This window comes from Stegodyphus dumicola, chromosome 4 (assembly GCF_044657685.1).
Source record: "Stegodyphus dumicola isolate Sdum_Otavi_A_Nest chromosome 4, ASM4465768v1".
In the NCBI taxonomy this organism is placed as follows: domain Eukaryota; kingdom Metazoa; phylum Arthropoda; class Arachnida; order Araneae; family Eresidae; genus Stegodyphus; species Stegodyphus dumicola.
In genome coordinates this window covers 169,618,715-169,638,409 of record NC_140771.1, presented here as the reverse complement: position 1 = coordinate 169,638,409, position 19,695 = coordinate 169,618,715, and the positions used below count along the sequence as shown (strand labels likewise).

Sequence of the window (19,695 nt, the reverse complement as noted above, 5' to 3'; positions counted from 1 at the left end):
AGCTACCATAATGTCTGTGATCACAGACGGGTGACCGGAGTAGGTCTCATCATAGATGTTGTTACGGCCAGCTTTGAAGTCTGTTACTCACTTATGCACTTTGCCTTCACTCAGGGCAGTAGCTCCATAAACTTCACAAATCTGCTCGTGAATGTCTGCAGCAGACGAGGTTCTTGCTGACAGAAAATATATCGCTGACTATACCTCGCATGGGGCGGACATTTCGATAATCATGAATGTTATTCATGATTGTTGCAGCGCACATGCCACCAATTAGTGTATACAACAAAACGGCCCTTGCTGAAAAAACATGCTACATGCTTAGACTGTAGGAAAGGGTGTAACATTTAAGAATAAAAAGAGGCTAGATTTGAACATTTCTGCATTAACCAAAAATATGATTTTTATTGGCCCCAATACTGATTGTCATATGCAAATCATTGAGAGGTTATAGGGCAGTGTGAAATCACGAAATAACTTCAGTGTGGTACTGACAATAACTAATTAGATTCTTCTTTAATTAAGTTTATGTTATGGCAGCAACATTCTAAAACGTAAATGTTTCCACCCATTTTAAATGTCAAGAGTTTCATGCACCCTTGTTAATCTTATTTCGCAAACCGATTTTTTATTTTTTTCTGATTTCTTTGGCGGTTTAATTTACCAAAAGAATTTCTAATTTTATGAGTATCTGTTATGTTATTTTTTCCCTTATATTTTTCTTTAACCTAATTGTGTTGTAAATATTTTAGTGATTATTTTTAATGCTTCGAATTTTTTGAAAAATGTTCATCTTTTAGCAATATCTGACTATAATCCTTATATCAAAACAGTACTCAAAATACTGTATTTCTACAGACATTTTATTACAGTTTCTTTCATTGCTGGCAAATTCCACAAGCACGCATTTTAAAATGGAATTTAAAAAATATCACAATTTGTCTGTGAAAAACCATTGGAACTTGGAATATAATGAAAGTAAATTCATACAAAAATAGCAGTGTTGCTTGGCTGAAAGATTGACTGCATGGTTATCTGAAGATTGGTTATGCAATGGCAGCATGTTCTCAAAATATTTGAACTTTAATATTGGAATATTAAAGTGGGGTTGTAATAATATGTAAGTATTGGTTAGGTTAATTGAATATGGCAAAGCACATGAGGACTATCTGCCTAAGGGAATTGAATGAAGAATATCTGTCTCATATTCATTCTACACGTGGGAAAAACAACAAAGTTTTAAAAACTACAATGTACATACTAAATACAAGCCTGTTTCTATTAGAAATCTCTCTGTGAAAGTATCCTGCTAATACAACAAGTATATCTTGGTAAATACAAAAAATTTTCTTCTTAAATTTTGTAAAAATATGAATTATTTTTTTCATTTATGATTATTTTTTAAAAATTCTAATTTAACAGATGAGTGCCAAAACAACAGTAGCCTGTTCTGAACATTTTAAAAGTGACAAAATATGGTTGAATGGGAAGTAAGTATAAATCTGACTCTCATTTATAATCATAAATAATTAAATGTAACTTATATAAATGCACATAAAGTCAAAAAAAAAAAAAAAAAAAAAAAAAAAAAAAGGTGGGAGGGACAGCTCTATATCTCCCATTCTACTGGGCTTATTGACGAAATTCAACTTGCACTTTTCATGCCCTGAAAGTGCAACTTAGGATATTTATTGGATTTATATATGACATCGTTCTAATGCAGATATTTTAACACAAATTTTGACACTTTTTCTATTTTTGCAGATATTTTGGCACTTTTTTAAATGACATACCAATTTCATATTTTGATCCTATACCTCAAATTATATAAAGTCTCATAAAAAGTGTTTGAGTATTTTTTAAAAAATTAGATCTCAATATTTTAGCTCCTTAATGTTAATTGAATTTGGTATATATTTTTAATATCTCCTTTTTTATGAATCTTATTTGAGTCCTTCTTTCATTATTCAAAATTTAGGTTCAATCCAAGTCAAATTTGCACATTTTTTTTATGATTTATTTATTAAATTTGTATTTTTAAATAATTTTTATAAAATTTTTGAAAACAAATTTGAAGCCTATAAAATTTTTATCATCGTATTTCTAGGCTTACCTTAAAAAAATTAGTTTTGCATTCAAAATTTCCCAAGATATATGTAAATTTATATATTGGCACATTTTAAAATTTGGCATATTTTTCATAAGTGATAATAATGCCAAATAAGGTTTAATTAACTTTGTTACAATCTTCAAAAAATTGCAACCATTATTTTGAACCTTAAATTTCCAAATAAACTTTTATTGGGGATTATTAATGGGGAATTTCTTTATTTTCATTTTTATTAAAAACACCTAATAAATATTTATAAAATTTGCATGAAAAGTTCATTTTTATAATATAAATAAAAAATTTTAAGTTTTTATCTTTTATAAGAGTGAATTTTTACCTTTTCCGTTTTATCGTCTGCTGTTTTCATTTTATATGCAATGAAATTTTGTCTGTTGATTAATTGTGCATCATATAGCCATTCAGTACTTCTTAGTAAGTCAAACTATGCATTAAAAATTTAAAACATGCTGTCTTCTACTACAGAAATATTTAACAATAACAATATAGAATATAAGATTTTTATCTTCGTTTGGTACTCTTCTGTTATCAGGACCGGATAAAGAAATGTATGTATGTATGTGTTCATGTATGCATGTATATATATGTAAGTACGAATGTATGTGTGTGTATACATATACACATGTATGCACGTACATACACACATGCGTACATTCATACATTTCTGAATCCAGTCCTGATAACAGAACAGTATCCTTGATTTTTTTGTGTAGTAAGGGCAATAAATAAAAGTGATTTTAAAGATGTTTTCCAAAGATATTTCATAGCCTTCAGTAAATTTCGTAAACTGTTGTTTACACTGGAAAGGTTCCCTAATTCTAATAAGAGAAGATCTCTTTTTTTTTTTTTTTTCCTCCCGAAAGCAAAATGTATTTTTATATACATGTAGGATTTAGAATAAACACTTTTTTAAAAGTCATAATGCAATTTGTGAAGACCTGAACTCTATTCAACAGTATTCCTCCCGAATGGATGACTACGCTAAGCTTTGGTGAATTGCTCATTTTCTTATTTTAGAATCTGCACTTGGAAATCGTGCTTAAATTAGGTTGGTTGGTTATTTAAATATGGACAGGCCATGGAGGCTATCTCACCTACAGGGAAGGACTTTTCGGAGGAAAAGTGGCTTGTATTGATGTTGCACATGGTGAAAATCATGAATACCATGTAGCCAGCTTGTTCAGCTGGCTTGGTTTCCAGGCTGGAATCTCTACAATCTTTGAATTACTCAGCCGCTAGTGGGTTCACTTAAATTAAGATCAGGTTATTAGATTTGTAAAATATATCATGTTAATTAAACCTTTATTATAATTTAAGTCTTGTAATATTGTAACTTCCTTTCTCTGTATCTCGCTAGAATGCAAATTAGCTTTGTTTATATTTAAGTTGAGAATTTAAGAATCTTTAGTTGTGAGAGCTTCTGGCAATTTGAGTACTTTGAGCTAGCTTTGTTTAAAAATGGTATTCCGGCTGTAATATTTCGCTAGCCAATGCTTTGAATGTGCACTGATAATATATGAGGTATCTTATCCTATTTCATTTGTAGTTTTAGACTATGTTATCAACATTTGAAATGTCCACAAATTGTAGAAATTTCATCAGTAGCACAAGTTGGGCCTTTATGTGTTCTGAGAGAAAAATAAAAAGGTTATTTAAACCTTCTTTTCTGTATTTTGGGAATTCAAGACATAGTGATAACTCGCTATCTATTTAGTGGAGTTAGTAGCCTTATATATTTTAATTTACTATTTGATTTGCAAATATTTAAAATAATATTGTTGTGTGCGTACGGGTTCTTTACGAAATAAATGCACAAGTCCGATGAAAAATTAACAAAATTTTATTATTATCACAACAAATATGCTTAAATTTCCTAAAATATTCATGCAGTATTACAATATCTCACAGTAGTTATCTTTTAACCACTCAAACATTCAAGAGAAATTAATTCAAAACAGCTAAAAAGAGAGCTAATCCGCGAATTTGCTACAGTCAACAAGAGCAATTTTCTAAACAAACTCTTAAAACAACAACAAGCTAACTAAAATAACAACGAACTGTGAGGTTTTCCTCCTTTTATAAGATTTTAAATCGCGCGTGAGAATTTTCTGAAACTTTCTCGAAATTAAAAAGAGATACTTATTTAATGTTAAATGCACGCTCTCTTGTATTTTCAACTTTTCGGCTTAGGTTTCCTTTAATATTCGTCACGCGCTGCATTGCGCAGGGAATAAAACAATTTATAAATTAACTAACATTAGCTATTTAAATACCAAATCCATAACAATATTATATTTTCAGGCATAAACATCAGAGTTTTGTTAATGCCATTAGTTTTTAAACTACCAAGCCATTATGCAAATGAATTTTTAGCTACATTTACTATTATTGTAGTCACTTGGTTTTCTTGGAATCTAAGTTAAAGATGGGATAATTTTTTTTTCCTGTATTATTCATCATGGAATGATTAAACAGGTATTAAGTGATATTAGGTTTATCTTACAAGCTGAGGTGTGAAAACAATGCTGAATTTTTAATGTTTTGTTAAATAGCCGAGAAATCGAGCAGACAATTTTTAATCACATCTGTTGTATTGCATGATAATCCATCTTCCTACTGGTTAATAACCAATTTGTAAAACTGCTGTGTCCTGAAAATAAGTATTTGTACACAGGGCCGGATTTAGACTTGATAAGGCTCTAAGCTATTTGAGATATGGGTCTTTATAGCTTTATAAGTCAAGGTATGATGTCACAATCAAATCTGATTTTCAAATACCTAGAGGATTTTCTTTGGGGGGAGGGTAGAAAGCGGGGGCCCTAAGCTATAGTTTGTGAAGCTTATACATAAATCCCTTATGTTCCTTAGTCATCCCCTATGTTCTGTATTTTTGTCTCCCTGCAATTAGTTTTGCTTCACAAAACTCAAGTGTCCTTTCAAAGGAAAGTTTTTCCTGTCGTGGAAGAGAATGTGATATTCTACTCCATGCCAAAAACAGACTGCTACAAACCATCTAATTAATTACCTGTCATATTTGTATTAAGATAAGAAGTTGCGTTAGCATAAATTCAGCAACCAGGGTTTGTACTGTCTTTACATATCGTTATTTTTTTTTTTAATTGTAATCGATTTTTGGCTCTTAAAAGTTCTTAATTTTAATTATCTGAAATTTCTGTCGGTTTTTACGACTGCCATTTTTAGTGGAAATTAGCATTTTGGAAGAATAGTTATGGGCGATTCATTGATAAATATAGTTATCTTTTGAATACTTGTTCATATTTCGAATATATATGGTGGGATACTCGAGTTTCTGGGCAAGAAGTGAGACATTTCAAAGTTATTTCATTTTTTTTTTTTAATGAAAGTGGCATTACTTTTCCTTTTGGTGAATCATAATACAATATTTTGAATCTGAAAAATAAAAATGTTAATTAATGCTATATAAGCATAATTTAGGAAATAATTCTTAGCAAAATCAAAATAGCTATGTAATTAATTAAAAATACCTTCTTTTTAATTTTTTCATGGTAAGCGCTTTTCCCATGTAATTGTCTCAGAATGTTCAAAATCATCAGAATATGCATCAGTTTTCTCTATAAAATTAATTTTACACTTTCCCCCCCTAAAATATTTACCTTTATTGCTTTTACAGAATTAGTAGGGGTAATTTTTCTTTAGGATTTTAGACATTACAACTTAGAAAAGATTTGAAAGCAAGATTCATAGACCCATGATTCTAGAAGATTCCAGAAAAATGTGACAAAATGAAAATGTCATCCTAGTATTAGCACATAATGGATGTATTTTGCGGAAAGTTTGTGATGAATTTCTCACTTTTTGGAGAAGTTCTGGGAGAATAATGAAAACATAATACAGTCAAAAGTCGTTAATCCGGACTCGTCGGGACTTCGGCAATTCCGGATTATAGATCATCAGTTTAAATCGCGTAAGATAGCATGCAGAAATTCTAAAATTAAAAATATGAAACCGTAATTTATGAAATAAAGAACAATTATGATCTAAAGGGTATCAAAATTTACAAAAAAAAGCTTAATATTTATTTGTTTACTTTTTTAAACATTTCTTTCAATGTAAGTTGTTTAAGTTGCTTCGTTTTATGTGATAATACTTTCTCTTTAATTCTATAAACAGACATAATTTTTTGTTCACTTACAAAGTTCCGCTGTTCAAGTCCCGTTAATTGCTGTGCCGAGAATACCGACTAACTTGTCAATCGAAATTTTTTTGTTTTCACTAACCTCTCTTCTGTCACATTCTTCATGTCATTATCCATTTTTTGCAGCAATTCCACTTTTTGTTTGATGGACATCGAAACATACTTTCGTTTTGTACGATCCTTTGGGAGCTCCAGAATCAAAAATTCTATTTGACATAATCAAAAGTTCAAGTTTACTTTTTTAGTGTTGCTCTTACAGTCTGCAAAAAATAATAAGCCGGATCCAATTCGAAAATTGAGGAACAACACAATCATCAACATTAACTGAAATAGATAATTAGATAATTTTAGCTTACACCGTCTGTTATACATAAAACGCGCACACGCAAATGCGAAGTCGTAAGAGGTCTTACACGCACGCGTAAACGCCTATGCGCATGTGTCAACGCGGAGCATGCGCAGAAAGTTTTTAGCTTTGAGGTCCGGATTATAGATTATTCCGAATTATGGGTGTCCGAATTAACGACTTTTGACTGTATTTGAATGTTTTATTTTTCATAGTAGAAACTTTTTTGTTGACATGTGTATCTGTCATTTATATTCTCTACTTTTCACTAAACACAAACATGGAAAATATTAAAAAGGCAGCCAAAAAGCCTAGCTAGCCCTAACCTAGTACGATATTTGTGTTGAGCTAAAGAGAAAAAAAATTTTCAAGCAACGTGGTGAGAAAATGTCACAAAATAAAGCAATTTCACCAGCATCGGTATGCTGTGTTTTGACAGAAACTTTGTTGTAGGAAAAGGCTTGGTTCTAGTTGATCTCTAATTGCTGGATGTAACATTATTGAAATGAAGATTTGATGATGAAGGATTTCCATCTGAAATAATGGCAAATGATAAGGCCAGCATCGAATTCGTTGTGAATTCAGTGAGAAGTCCATTCTCCTTGCAACCTCAAAAATTTCAATATGCTCAACCACTGGTGAAATAAATGTAGATCTCTGCCTAGGATTATTAAGGAATTATTACAAAAGATAGAGTTTCATGTGAAAAAAAAGTTAACTGCTGCATAATGAGAGTGGTTGCAAGAATTGGCACAAATTTGCATAAAAAATATACCTAACTTCCTTAGAAGTGGAACATGAATTTTGAAGGACATGGGCACATGAGGAAGTTATGACAAGTCTCCTACCTAGTTCAAGCCGGGAACCTAGTTACCTCACCAACCATAAAATCCTCAAATTTAAAACTCTTCCGCAAACTGAAGCAGCCTCTGTGTGGATATGGTTTTTCTCTTTCAAATAGGTTTTTTCAGCAGTTACCCAAGCTATTCAAGGACTGAATAAAAGTGATACTCTACAAGAAGTAAGCAAACCTTCGAAGACATTGGATCGCGATTGTTGTGAAGCAAAAGGAATTACTATACATAAGCAGAAACTGCGTGACATATACACTGGTGTGCAAAAATTAAGGACGAAGTCAAAAAATTGGCATATCAGCTGAACGAAGAGGCAGAGCGGACAGAAAGACCAATCAGGAGATTAAGTAAGGTGATGTACGGTAGCACATGCGCAGATATGCAGGTAGCCATAATGGGGGAGTGTCTGAGTAGTATAAAGCATGTTGTCGGTGTAAGATCAGTATTTCTGGCAAAGAGATTGCACACCGTATAGCAGTTAAAATCACACCGAGTTGCTGCCTCAGCGAGAAATGGTGAATAATCAATCTGTTAGACAACATCTGGATGCTTTTACCCGAGGTCGAATCATTGGGAAGTTGAAGGAAGGCCGCAGTGTGACAAGTGTGGCTGCAGAGTTCGGAATTGCTCACAGCATCGTTTTACGACTTTGGAGACAATTTCAAACTACAGGAACAGCTATCCGGAGGTTTAGTAGTGGTCGTCCACGAGGAACCACACCCGCAGATGACCGGTATATTGCCTTACAGGCCAGACGAAACAGGCGGCAGACAGCGGGAGAAATCGCTAGACACACGACACAGGCGACTGGACGACCGATATCGTGTTTTACCGTGGCCAGAAGACTGCACGGTGGTGGTCTGTTTGCACGACACCCTGTATGGCGTGTACCTCTAACGCCTGCCCATCGGAGAAGGCGTTCTCTGTGTTGCGGGGAACACTGGAATTGGAGAGACAATGAATGGGGACGTGTACTCTTTACAGATGAGAGCAGATTCAGTCTGAGTAGCGATTCTCATCGCATACTCATCTGGAGAGAGTGGGGAAGCCGCAATCATCCCTCGAACATCATTGAAAGGGACAGGTATGGAGGTGGCGGTGTTCTCGTTTGGGGAGGCATCATGCTTGGTAGTTGTACAGACCTTCACATCTTCGATGGAGGTTCAGTCAACGGGACCCGTTATTGTAACGAGATTCTTCTTCCATATGTGCGTCTTTTTAGGGGCGCTATGGGTCCGCAGTTCCTTTTCATGGACGACAATGCACCATGTCATCGCACAGTAGCTGCCGAACAGCTCTTAGAGGGTGAGGATATTGAACGTATGGATTGGCCGGCACGATCTCCGGATCTCAGTCCCATCGAGCATGTATGGGATTTTCTAGGCAGACGCTTGGCAGCTCGTACCTTACCACCAGTAACGATTCCGGAGCTTCGATTGGTGCTGCAAGACGAATGGGCAACAATGCCTCAACAACTCATTGACACCCTCATTCTCAGCATGGGCAGATGCTGTGAAACCTGCCTAGCAGTCAGGGGCGATCATATTCCCTATTAAAGACCGGATGTTTCTTGCTGGACACCCATCACAGGGATGTTTTGGCTTTCAGTTGCATTACGCTTCATGCTACTTTTTCAATAAAGCTTCTTTTTATCCCTCTGATTTCTCTAAGTGTTGCTTACATTACTCATGTTCTTACGTATTGGGGATCTTACGGTATTAAATGTGTTGATTTGGAAAGCTTTTGTATAAAGTTATATTGAAAAAACTGTCTCGTCCTTAATTTTTGCACACCAGTGTAGTTAAAGTGAGAGAAAAAAGCAGAGAGCATTACTTTTTAAGATACCTTCACATTTGTATATATATATATATGTAATATTAAAATTCCATAGTCAAAAATACACTTAAAACTCTAACTGTATGTTCTTTTCATTTTTAATGGCGATGGTCTCTTATTTGAAAGTACGTGAAATTAAATCCACAGCCCCGTAGTCAAGTTGTTTTTCCCACCTTTTCTACACATACAGTTATAGAATGTTCTGGAGATATTTAAAGCGAACTAGAATGGCTGACGAGGCTGACATCATTTCTTGGAAGCTCCGCTTTTCCACAGGCTATAAAAGGACTCACAAAGGAATATCGGGGGCTTTTCTTTAATGTAATGATGCAGTAAACTTCATACAAAAAGTTATTAGTAGTTCTTTTTTATTTACTCCAGAGATCTGATTTTTGTAATTGTTCTCCTGAATAATAATAAATGGATCCTGTTTTTTAAACTTATCGTCTGATACTTTGAGCTTCGACTACGTCTATGATTCTTCACCAATCTATTTATTCCGGACAAAAGCTGGTACATCATATATATATATATATATGTTTTTATGTGTGTGTGTGTTACTTCTATGGCCATTGTTTGCTTTAAAAGCATTGTAGCCATGATAGCAGATGCCACTTTATTTTATTTTATTACTGTGATGATAAACATGCAGCGGACAGTTTGAAATTGATTTAATGATTATATACATAATATAATTTAAGAAATTAAATTTGCATTATAAAGAAATATGTCATTGTACGACTTCTGAACTCGCATACCCTTGTTCTGCATATTAAGAGCTCATTTACTTATCTACAGCTTAAAAGTTCCTATGAAAAAAAAAAGGAAATTGACTACCTGAAAAGCTATTGGAAGAAAAAAGTAAAACCTTTTATATTTTTAAATAGCTTCTATTTTAATAGCTGTAAACTAACAAATATATTTTCAGCCTCTGGGATCTTTAGAAAGAAATGTCTGATATTACATAATATTACAATTATATATTATAAATAAAATATGGATTATATTTTCTTTTCAGAGAGGAAGATACAACAAAGCCTCGTCTTCAGAAATGCATTGAGCAAAGTAAGTACAGACATCATTGAAATTATTTGGGTTTTGATTTATATTAATTTAACTTCTGTGTTTTCTGTTGGGTAGGTTTGTGCCTTAAATTGTCACTGTAATTCAATATCAATTTTATTTAGGTTGTGTAATTATTTGTTCCCTAGATTAAGTATTTGTAAATGGGAAGTTACTTATAAATGCTTTGTGATTTATTCTAGTGAAGAAATGTTCAAGAAATAAAAAATATTTAAAATGGCATTTACACATTTGCTCCAAGAATAACTTCCCCACTGCTGCAGGCTTAGCTTCTTCAGCTGCTGGATTTGCATGTTTAGGTATATGATTTTAAACTTATTTTATGTATAAGCTAGTTACATTAGAAATTTAAAAAAAAATTTTAGTGTATACATAAGAACGCTTAATAATATCCATGTCTTTATTGCTCTTTATTTCATAAATTACGGTTTCATGTTTTTAAATTTATAATTTCTGCATGCCATCTTACCAGATATTCTCATTTTTTATATTTTTCAATAATATTATAAAATATTGTTGAGTGAATAACTTAAACTAATGTTCCCAAACTTTTTCAAGTTGCGGCCCTTTTTTCAATTAAAATTTTTCCATGGTGCTCTACCTCAAGTAAAAGTATGACTAATGATAAGTAAGAGATAGAAATAAATTAAACTCATGTACCTTCATTTAACTTTTTTTTTACTTTATTAAATTAAATTAATAATCAATGTGATGGTTGAGCCTGGAAATTACTGCAATTTTTTTTTCAAATTGTGGAATTAAACTCAACTCACGGCTAACCTCATTTCCTTTTCCACATTGATTTTTGCTCTATACTTGTTTTTTAATACAGTGGCTGTAGAAAATCCAGTTTTACATAAATATAGCGATAAAAATGGAATTAAAACCTCTGAGCCTTAGAGCACTTAGAAGGGGATATTCATCTTTTATTGAAATTCAAATTTCTGCCAAATTTGTTTTCAAACTGTTGTCACAAGATAACTCTACAAGATTCTGTTCTTCCTCAGATGTAAATTTAAATGGAGCACTAGTATTAAATGGATCTTGAATCCATGCAAAGCTGTTGCAGTGGATTGGTTCTTCAGTTGTTCATAAACCTTAAACACCACAAGTTATTTCACAAACCAGTTAATTAGCTGTGATAAGTGCCCTTTAATTGCTAAGAAGTGAGTTCACAAGAGAGATAATGGACTGCAATGTTCCTTATTAACAACACTTCTATATGGCAGAATAACCATTCATATGACGATGCAATATTTTTAGGTGCACATTTAACTCCAAATAATAACACAGCAATAATAAAAAAACTGGAATAATTTAATTAATATGTAGCAGACTCGTTACCACAACAATCATAAAAGAATCATCAAAAGATAACATCATCTATTGTTGTCAAGACGCTAAAAATTCGTTTGGTTACAAAAAATACTAAACGTAACCCCCGACCCTTTTTGAAGCCTTGAAGTCTTCTAAGGGTTCAGAAAAGACAAATAGTTAAAATGTACGAAATAAACATTAACAAAAGATTAATTAAAAGTTCAACTAAAATTAAAGTTCAATTATATGAAGAAAATTTATAGTATACATATCTAATCATTAGTTCATAGTACACATTTAATCATTACTAATAATAAGACACGATTTAGTCACTGCTCTTTTAAAATCACCAGCAGTTGTATGCACTGTAGCCATTCGAACTCGTGTCACTGCCTGGATGAATTAGGGAATCTTCTAAATCACTGGAAATTCCAATTTTCCATTGATTTAGAAGCAATTATTCATTTTTGATCTGAACTAAGTCACCACATTTTCGATTTGGAGACCCACAAAAACCACTTAGCACATTGTCGAAGAGTTGTCAAATGCACTGCACGCCATTGTTTCCAAAAATGTTGCACAGTTTATTGAACTAGAGACCAACATTTAAGTCTGGAAGATTTAACATTACTCAAGTCAGATTCAGGAATGGCAAGCAAAGGGGCTTCAATCAGAAAATGACCTGGGTCAGTGCAGTAAAGTTCTTTGGATCACTTGACATCGTAGATAGAGGACGGGAGTTTGTACAGTACAAAGTCCGTAATCTGAACTCGTCGTGACTTCGGCGATTCTGGATTAGGGTTTTTTCTGGATTATAGATCATCAATTTAAATCTGGTAAGATGACATGCAGAAATTATACAACAATTAAAAATATAAAACCGTAATTTATGAAATAAAGAGCAATTTTGATCTAAAGGGTATCAAAATAAAAAAAAAAAAAAAAAAAAAGAAAGAAAGAGAGAGAGCTTAATATTTATTTGTTTACTTTATTAAACATTTCTTTCAATGTGAGTAGTTTAAGTTGCTTCATTTTTTGTGCTAATACAGTATTGACCGCTAATATTAAGTAATAATTTTGTTGTAGATATAAATCCGAAAATGTGATGATGCGGTAAAATAACATTATTTTATTTTGGGATTTTAATGTTTTTATTTTTCATAGAGCCATTTTCAATAACCATAATTCCAGAATTGAGTTTATCTGCAACAATGCAACTTTTATATCTACCAAATTCCATGCAGAATTCCAGGGTTTTAGTACATGAACATGACAGGACATTAGCCGCCGGGAAAACCTCTCGGACGGGCACATGCGTTTGACACAGTTGGCCACGTTTCCATGCCCACTACCAAACGCTTGCGCGCAATCGAGAGGTTTTCCCTGCTGCTAAGGTCTTTTGTTTTAGTAGCTCAGTTGTGTAATAAGTTAATATGTAAACACTACGATAGAGCGTGTATGCCTGTGCTTGTATTTAATCACGCTCAACTCCAAGTCAGTCTTTAGTTTAAAAACTGGAAGTTAAATTTATTATAAGTAAGGTAAGTAAAGGAAAGTTGTTTTTATACTCTACTTATTTCAACCTAGTTTTTGATTCTGGAATATTGCTTCATTCCATTATAAATAATAGAATTTTCATTTTATCACTTCTTATTAGTATAATAGTCCGCCGTAGAATGCAGCACAATGCAAGGAACTTTGAGTAGGCCTACTATGGGGTGGTTTGGCCATACTATTGTAAAAAATCTCCAGTAGTAGTCGTAGAAATAGTACAGTCCAAATCACCTTTGGAATAGCTTAATTTTAATCTATACTCGTAAATCCGGGTTTCGTTTTTACAAGTTTAAAATGCATTACTTAACAAATTTAAAATAACTTTTTAGCTTTCTGATAGCATAATAAAAGCGACGGGCGCAAACTAAAATGTATATTTAAAGGTGACGAGAAGAAGGAGAAAACAAGTTTAAATTTTAGTTTGTGCGTGCCCATTGCTTTTATTATGGTATATCAGAAAGTTAAAAAATTGTTTTAAACTTTTAAGCGCAATTTATAAAAGCTTTTTTTAAATATTTTTTTTTTAGCGAAAAATGTCTGATGGATATAAAAGAAAACACCAAAGTGGACATGAAAAACGCAAAAAGAAAGAGAAAGTGAGTGAGTCGCTTAGTAAAATTAAAGGTTCTTTATTGAAATATGTTAACATTTCTAAGGAGACAGAAGATAATGCAGATGCGGTAGATATTTCCTCGATCGAGGTTAGACCTAAAGAAGCTGAGGCTTGTTGGGACTGGCAAGAATGTTCAACCAATAAAACTGAGAATGTCACAGAAGACGAGGCTGACGGGGGTTTACGAAATTTTAACGACGCTTCCAAGCAGGTGGTGCCTGAATCACTACCAACAACATCAGCCTCAAGTATTTTCAGTTCTGATCCAGCACGGTGGACAACCATAAGTGCAGATCTTATCGATTACTTCTCTCGTAATCACCCTGTGCAGAAATTGGATATAAATTTTAAGTTATACGCCACTAAATTTGGCGAAATAATGAGATGTCCATCACAAGATTATTTTTTCAGAAAACTGAACAACAATGATATTATAAAAAGGGACTGGTTGATATTTTCCGAATCTACTGGCAAGTTTTTTTTTTGTTATAAATGTATTTTGTTCAAATCGGACCTACCTGGAAATCCAAACCTGTGTAACCAATTCCTTACAGGCTTTAATGACTGGAAAAACGCACATTCGAGAATTTCAAGTCATGAAGTGTCAAAAGAACATTTTGCATCTATTTCTGCTTTAGTGAACTACCAACAAACTAGAAAAATTGATGAGACGTTTGATATTGTCAAGGAAAAAGAAAGCACATATTGGACAACGGTTTTAAGAAGAGTAGTGGAAGTAATTAAGTTTTTGGCCGAAAGGGGACTAGCGTTTAGAGGCGATAATGAAATACATGGTGATCCTAGTAATGGCAATTTTCTTGGGTGTATCGATCTCTTAGCCAAATTTGATCCGTTTCTAGAAGAACATGTAAGAAGATACGGTAATCCAGGCCGCGGAAAAGTATCATATTTATCCTCCACAACGTATGAAGAACTAATAATTTTACTGGGGTCAAAAGTATTGGAAAAAATAGTTACAGAAATCAAAGAAGCCAAGTATTATGGAATCACTGTGGATTCTACACCTGACGTTAGCCATAGGGATCAACTCTCCATAGTTATTAGATATGTCTCAAAAACTGGAGATATATATGAAAGATTTTTGATGTTTGTTAAAATAGAAAAACATGATGCCAAGTATCTTTTTGACACTCTAATTTCAGTTTTAGAAAATCAGGGAATAGACCCAAAATTTTGCAGATGTCAGTCTTATGACAATGCGGCTAATATGAGCGGAGTGTATTCGGGAGTACAAACTAGATTTAGGAAAATCAACAGCGCAGCCACTTGGGTACCATGTGGAGCTCATAGTCTTAATCTAGTTGGCACAGCGGCGGCAGAAAGCTGCTTAGAAACTGTAAAATTTTTTGAAATTTTGCAATCGCTCTACAATTTCTTTGCAGCGTCCCCTCAAAGATGGTCTAAACTGAGGTCTTTGGGAAGTAAAATTTCTGTAAAAAGACTTTCAGAGACCAGATGGTCAGCACGTTATGAGGCTGTAAAAACATTATGTGCCCATTATGATGATATACGTGGTATTCTTACAAATATTTCAACTAGTGAAGGTATGAAACCTACAACAGTGATTGAGGCACAAACCTTAATCCATCAAATGAATACTTTGGAGATGGTATTACTCACAGTTATTTGGGAAGATCTACTAAAACATGTCGATATTGTAAATAAATCTCTTCAAGAACCTGGCATCGAGTTTAACACGATGGTGCGACTTTACGACAGTTTAATTCAATATTTATCTCACTGCAGAACTGAGGACATGTATAATAGCTATTATCTTAAGGCAAAAGCCCTTGCACCAGATTCAGAATTTAAAGAATCCGAAACTAGAGTTCGTAAGAGAAAACGACAGTTCGATGAAAGGCCAGATGAGACTCCCTCTCGCAGTGCCAAAGATTCCTTTAAGATTAATGTTTTTTTTATTGTTCTGGATGTGCTTTGCGCTGAAATGACAAAGAGACACACTGCGTATACCAGCCTTTATGACACATTTAGTTTTCTTACGGATAATACACTGACCGAGGACATTATCAAGGTTAAGGCTCAAGCTCTGGTAAAAATGTATCCGTCTGACTTAGAAGAAAACTTTGTTGATGAGTGTTTGATTTTTTCAAATTTGTACCCCCAAACCACCTCTATAACGGATCTCGTCAAATTACAAATAAAGGATAAACTTGTGTCAAGTTTCCCAAATGTTAATATTGCATTGCGCATATACCTTTCGATATTGGGTTCGAATGCAGAAGGAGAAAGATCATTCTCCAAGTTGAAGCTTATAAAAAATTTTATGCATTCAACTATGGGTCAAGAGAGAACTTCGTCACTGGGCCTTCTGTGTATTGAAAGTGATGTCGCTCGCGGCATTAATTTTGAAGATATAATACACGAATTCGCTGTGTCAAAATCCCGAAAAAAGGAGTTATTTTAGGATCTACTTAGTAAACCAAACGTTTTGTATTCGTATTTTTTGTGTATTTGTATTTACATATATTATTTTGACCTTCACTATATAATGATATAAAAATGTTTATAAGTTTTTGGGGTATTTTTATTTCAATATATTTTTTTTTCAAAGCCCTAAGACCTTTGGCCTTCGTAGGCCCTAGGCACGTGCCTACTGTGCCTAATTGGTAATCTGGCCCTGCTAATACTTTCTCTTTAATTCTATAAACAGACGTAATTTTTTGTTCAATTACAAAGTTCCACTGTTCAAGTCCTGTAATTGCTGTGTCGAGAATACCGACTAACTTGTCAATCGACATTTTTTTTTGTTTTCAATAACCTCTTTGTCACTTTCTTCACTATAGGAAACGGTATTTTCTGGATCTAGAACCATACTATAGATTTTGCCGCCCGTTGATTGATGATTGGGGCATTGTCGTCGTAATGAAAAAACATCTGTTATATCATCTTCATACTATTCCAACAAAGAAGGCAGATGAGAGCAGCAGTGGAAGCAGAACGCGGTCTCCCACACAAAATGGTGCGAGTTCTGTATTTTTAGAAGCGGTTACATAATAGGTTCGCATGTTCTGGAAAGTACTGGTCTAGGGGGAAGATCCTGAAATTGCAGCAAGTTAATTAGAGGTTGCGTGTTCACATAGAAAGTGATTAGTTTATCTTAAATAGTAAGAAGTAGCCTGAAATAAATTTTTATCATATTATGTATTTTAAAGGATATTTATGTTTTCAATATTGTTTTATGTTACTTAATATTTGTTTTACTTTATGTAGTGAAAGCCCTTGCTGCTCTGTATGATGTTGATGATGAGCTGTCTCTCATTGCAAGGTATGCATTTGAAAATTTTCAAGTTTGTAACATGGTCATAATTATAATTTAATGATGAACGAGGGAAATCCTCTTTTGCTGTCACTTAAGTAAAAATGGTAATGCATATATTTCTTAGCTTTGCTTGCATGTGTAGGATGATTGTTTAGTTCTAGAACTAAGAGTTTAAGAAAAATGTCAGCAAAAATTTTACAAACTGGTTTGATAGTAAAAATTAATAATTCTCTAATGGCCTGTGAAGTAATTTGTCTTTCTGACAGATAAGAAGAATGGATTCCATGTTTTGATCTCTTCGGAATAGGTAAACATATATAATTTTTTTACCCATTTTTATGTTGAATTTCGTATCTAGTGTTCTGATGACTATATAAACCACTGTACTGAATATATAAAATATTCTTGGAAAATTATTATGCGATAACAATTTTTGACTTATTATATCGTTGAGAATTATTATCAGAATTAATAAAGTGGCATTAGTTATGAACTGCCTTAAATGGTGAGTGAACATTTAGATATCTTAGTGACATTTCCTAAAGTACAGTATAGTCTCTATAAATCCATCACATGTATAGTCTCTATAAATCCTGACATTACCTCCTAGCATGCAAATGCAATCCCTCATACACTTGCATATATAGTAAACTTGTATCATTTAAGTACATTATCTGGTTAAATTAATTTTTAGAAATGTATTTATAAATTGGGCTAATTTTTTGGATTTTTCTATTATAGGATAATGTGTCAAATAATTTTCTCTGGAAAGATATTGTAATACCCTCAAAAGCAAGAAAAAAACATACTTCAAAAACTGATCAAATCACTTTTGTGATACAAGTTGCTAATTTGGCTAGATTTGGAAATTAATAATGATGCTATCAGCAAGATATTGGATTTCCACACAGCAAAGGGCTAACAATCAGTAAGCTTATAAATGTGTGAGCAGATTGCTACTCCTAGAGTGTTCCAGAAGTTCTTCATTGAGTGTCATTCTATTTCTTTCTTTGTGCATTCAAATAATTAATGAAAGATTCAGGAAATTTTTCTACAATTGAAATGACCTACTATGTAAGTATTTTCTCGATGAAGTATTAAGTTGGTGTATATATCTTTCCAGAGAAAAATGGTTTGTGCTAATTTTCCTATGATAGAAAAGATACCCCCCCCTTTTTTTTTTGTATGAAATGAAAAATGTCCAGACAGGTATGGTTCTCATCCACCTCCTCTACAAAAAGGAAATTTTGAAAAAGAAAGTGTAAATCATTTCAATTATTAGTGGCTAGTGCGTCACGCAGCTGCAACATAGGTCCGGGGTTCGATCCCCGGGCTGGGCAAGGGTAACTCACCCTTTCATTCCCTAAGTAGGTCGATAAAATAAAATGAGTACCAAGTTTGCTTGAGGACTAAACACCAGGGGGCCTGCGACAAGCTGACCACTTATCCAGGGCATATGCTGATGCACTCTGGGGCCCAAGGCCAAGAAAACAGATTTCGGAGCCCTGCAGGCCATGGCCCATTAGGGCTATTGCACCATTGAGTTTAGTTGCACCACTGAGCTGTTGGCCATTTCAGTTATTAAACAATATTCAATTTTTAAAATATATTTCTTGTGTGGATATTAAATCTGTAAAAGAAGGTATTAATAATGGTATATGGCAGGGGTGGGGCAGACTTTTCCAGGGTACGGACTACTTCTAATTTTTTCAAGGTGTTGCTGTTCACCCAGTGGCGTAAATGTGCTGAGCTAAAAAAGGTCTACAATATTTATTACAGCTTGATAATAAATACGGAATATGTACGTTGCATTTCTTATCAAACAATTCAAAATACATTAAAAAATAAATCATTTTCATCTAAAGTTAGTTCTCGTAGTTATCAGAAGACTTAGTCTGCATAATGTCTGCCAATCTTGAATATCTCGGTATATAATTACTAACTGCTAATATTGCACTGTACTCTAAGTGGTCATCTCTGAGATGGGAATGATATGTTGTCTTAATTATATTTGTCGTTGCAAATGCAGACTCGCACCGGTAGGTAGAGCAAAAGAACAATGTTAAATGAAATGCAACTTTTTTTTTTTAAATTAGGATACTTTACTCCATTCATTAGATTCCAAAAGTTATTCTTATGTCCTCAACTATTTGCTTTTAAAATGATGTCTTTTTAAAAGAGAAAAACTTTGTGTTCCTCAAGAGATAAAGAGAATATATTAACTTTAAATTTGCTTTTTATGAATAGAGAATGTTTGTTAAATTCTAATTTATATTTTCAGTCATTTCTTTCACAACATTACCAAATGGGTAACACATGAATGTAACAATTGGTTCTAGTCTTGTAAATTCTTGACAACATCTCTCAAATTCAGAGTGAAATTTTATTTTTTCATCATAATATTTCTCTTTGTTTAACATACCTTCTCTTTTAAACAACTCATCAGAAATATTTTGAAATTTTTTAGTTCATTCTTCAACTAGGAA

At 33.2% G+C, this 19,695-nt stretch overlaps 1 protein-coding gene across 1 annotated transcript in view; it reads left to right on the top strand.

The window, feature by feature from the left end:
• Mvd (mevalonate diphosphate decarboxylase) overlaps positions 1-19,695 on the top strand; it is a 47,474-nt gene that overhangs the window by 5,782 nt on the left and 21,997 nt on the right. Inside the window, exons 3-6 of the mRNA XM_035357491.2 lie at positions 1,423-1,490; positions 10,360-10,406; positions 10,607-10,723; positions 17,161-17,215. Coding sequence (XP_035213382.1) covers positions 1,423-1,490; positions 10,360-10,406; positions 10,607-10,723; positions 17,161-17,215 — 287 coding nt within the window. The remainder of the gene's footprint in view (positions 1-1,422; positions 1,491-10,359; positions 10,407-10,606; positions 10,724-17,160; positions 17,216-19,695) is intronic.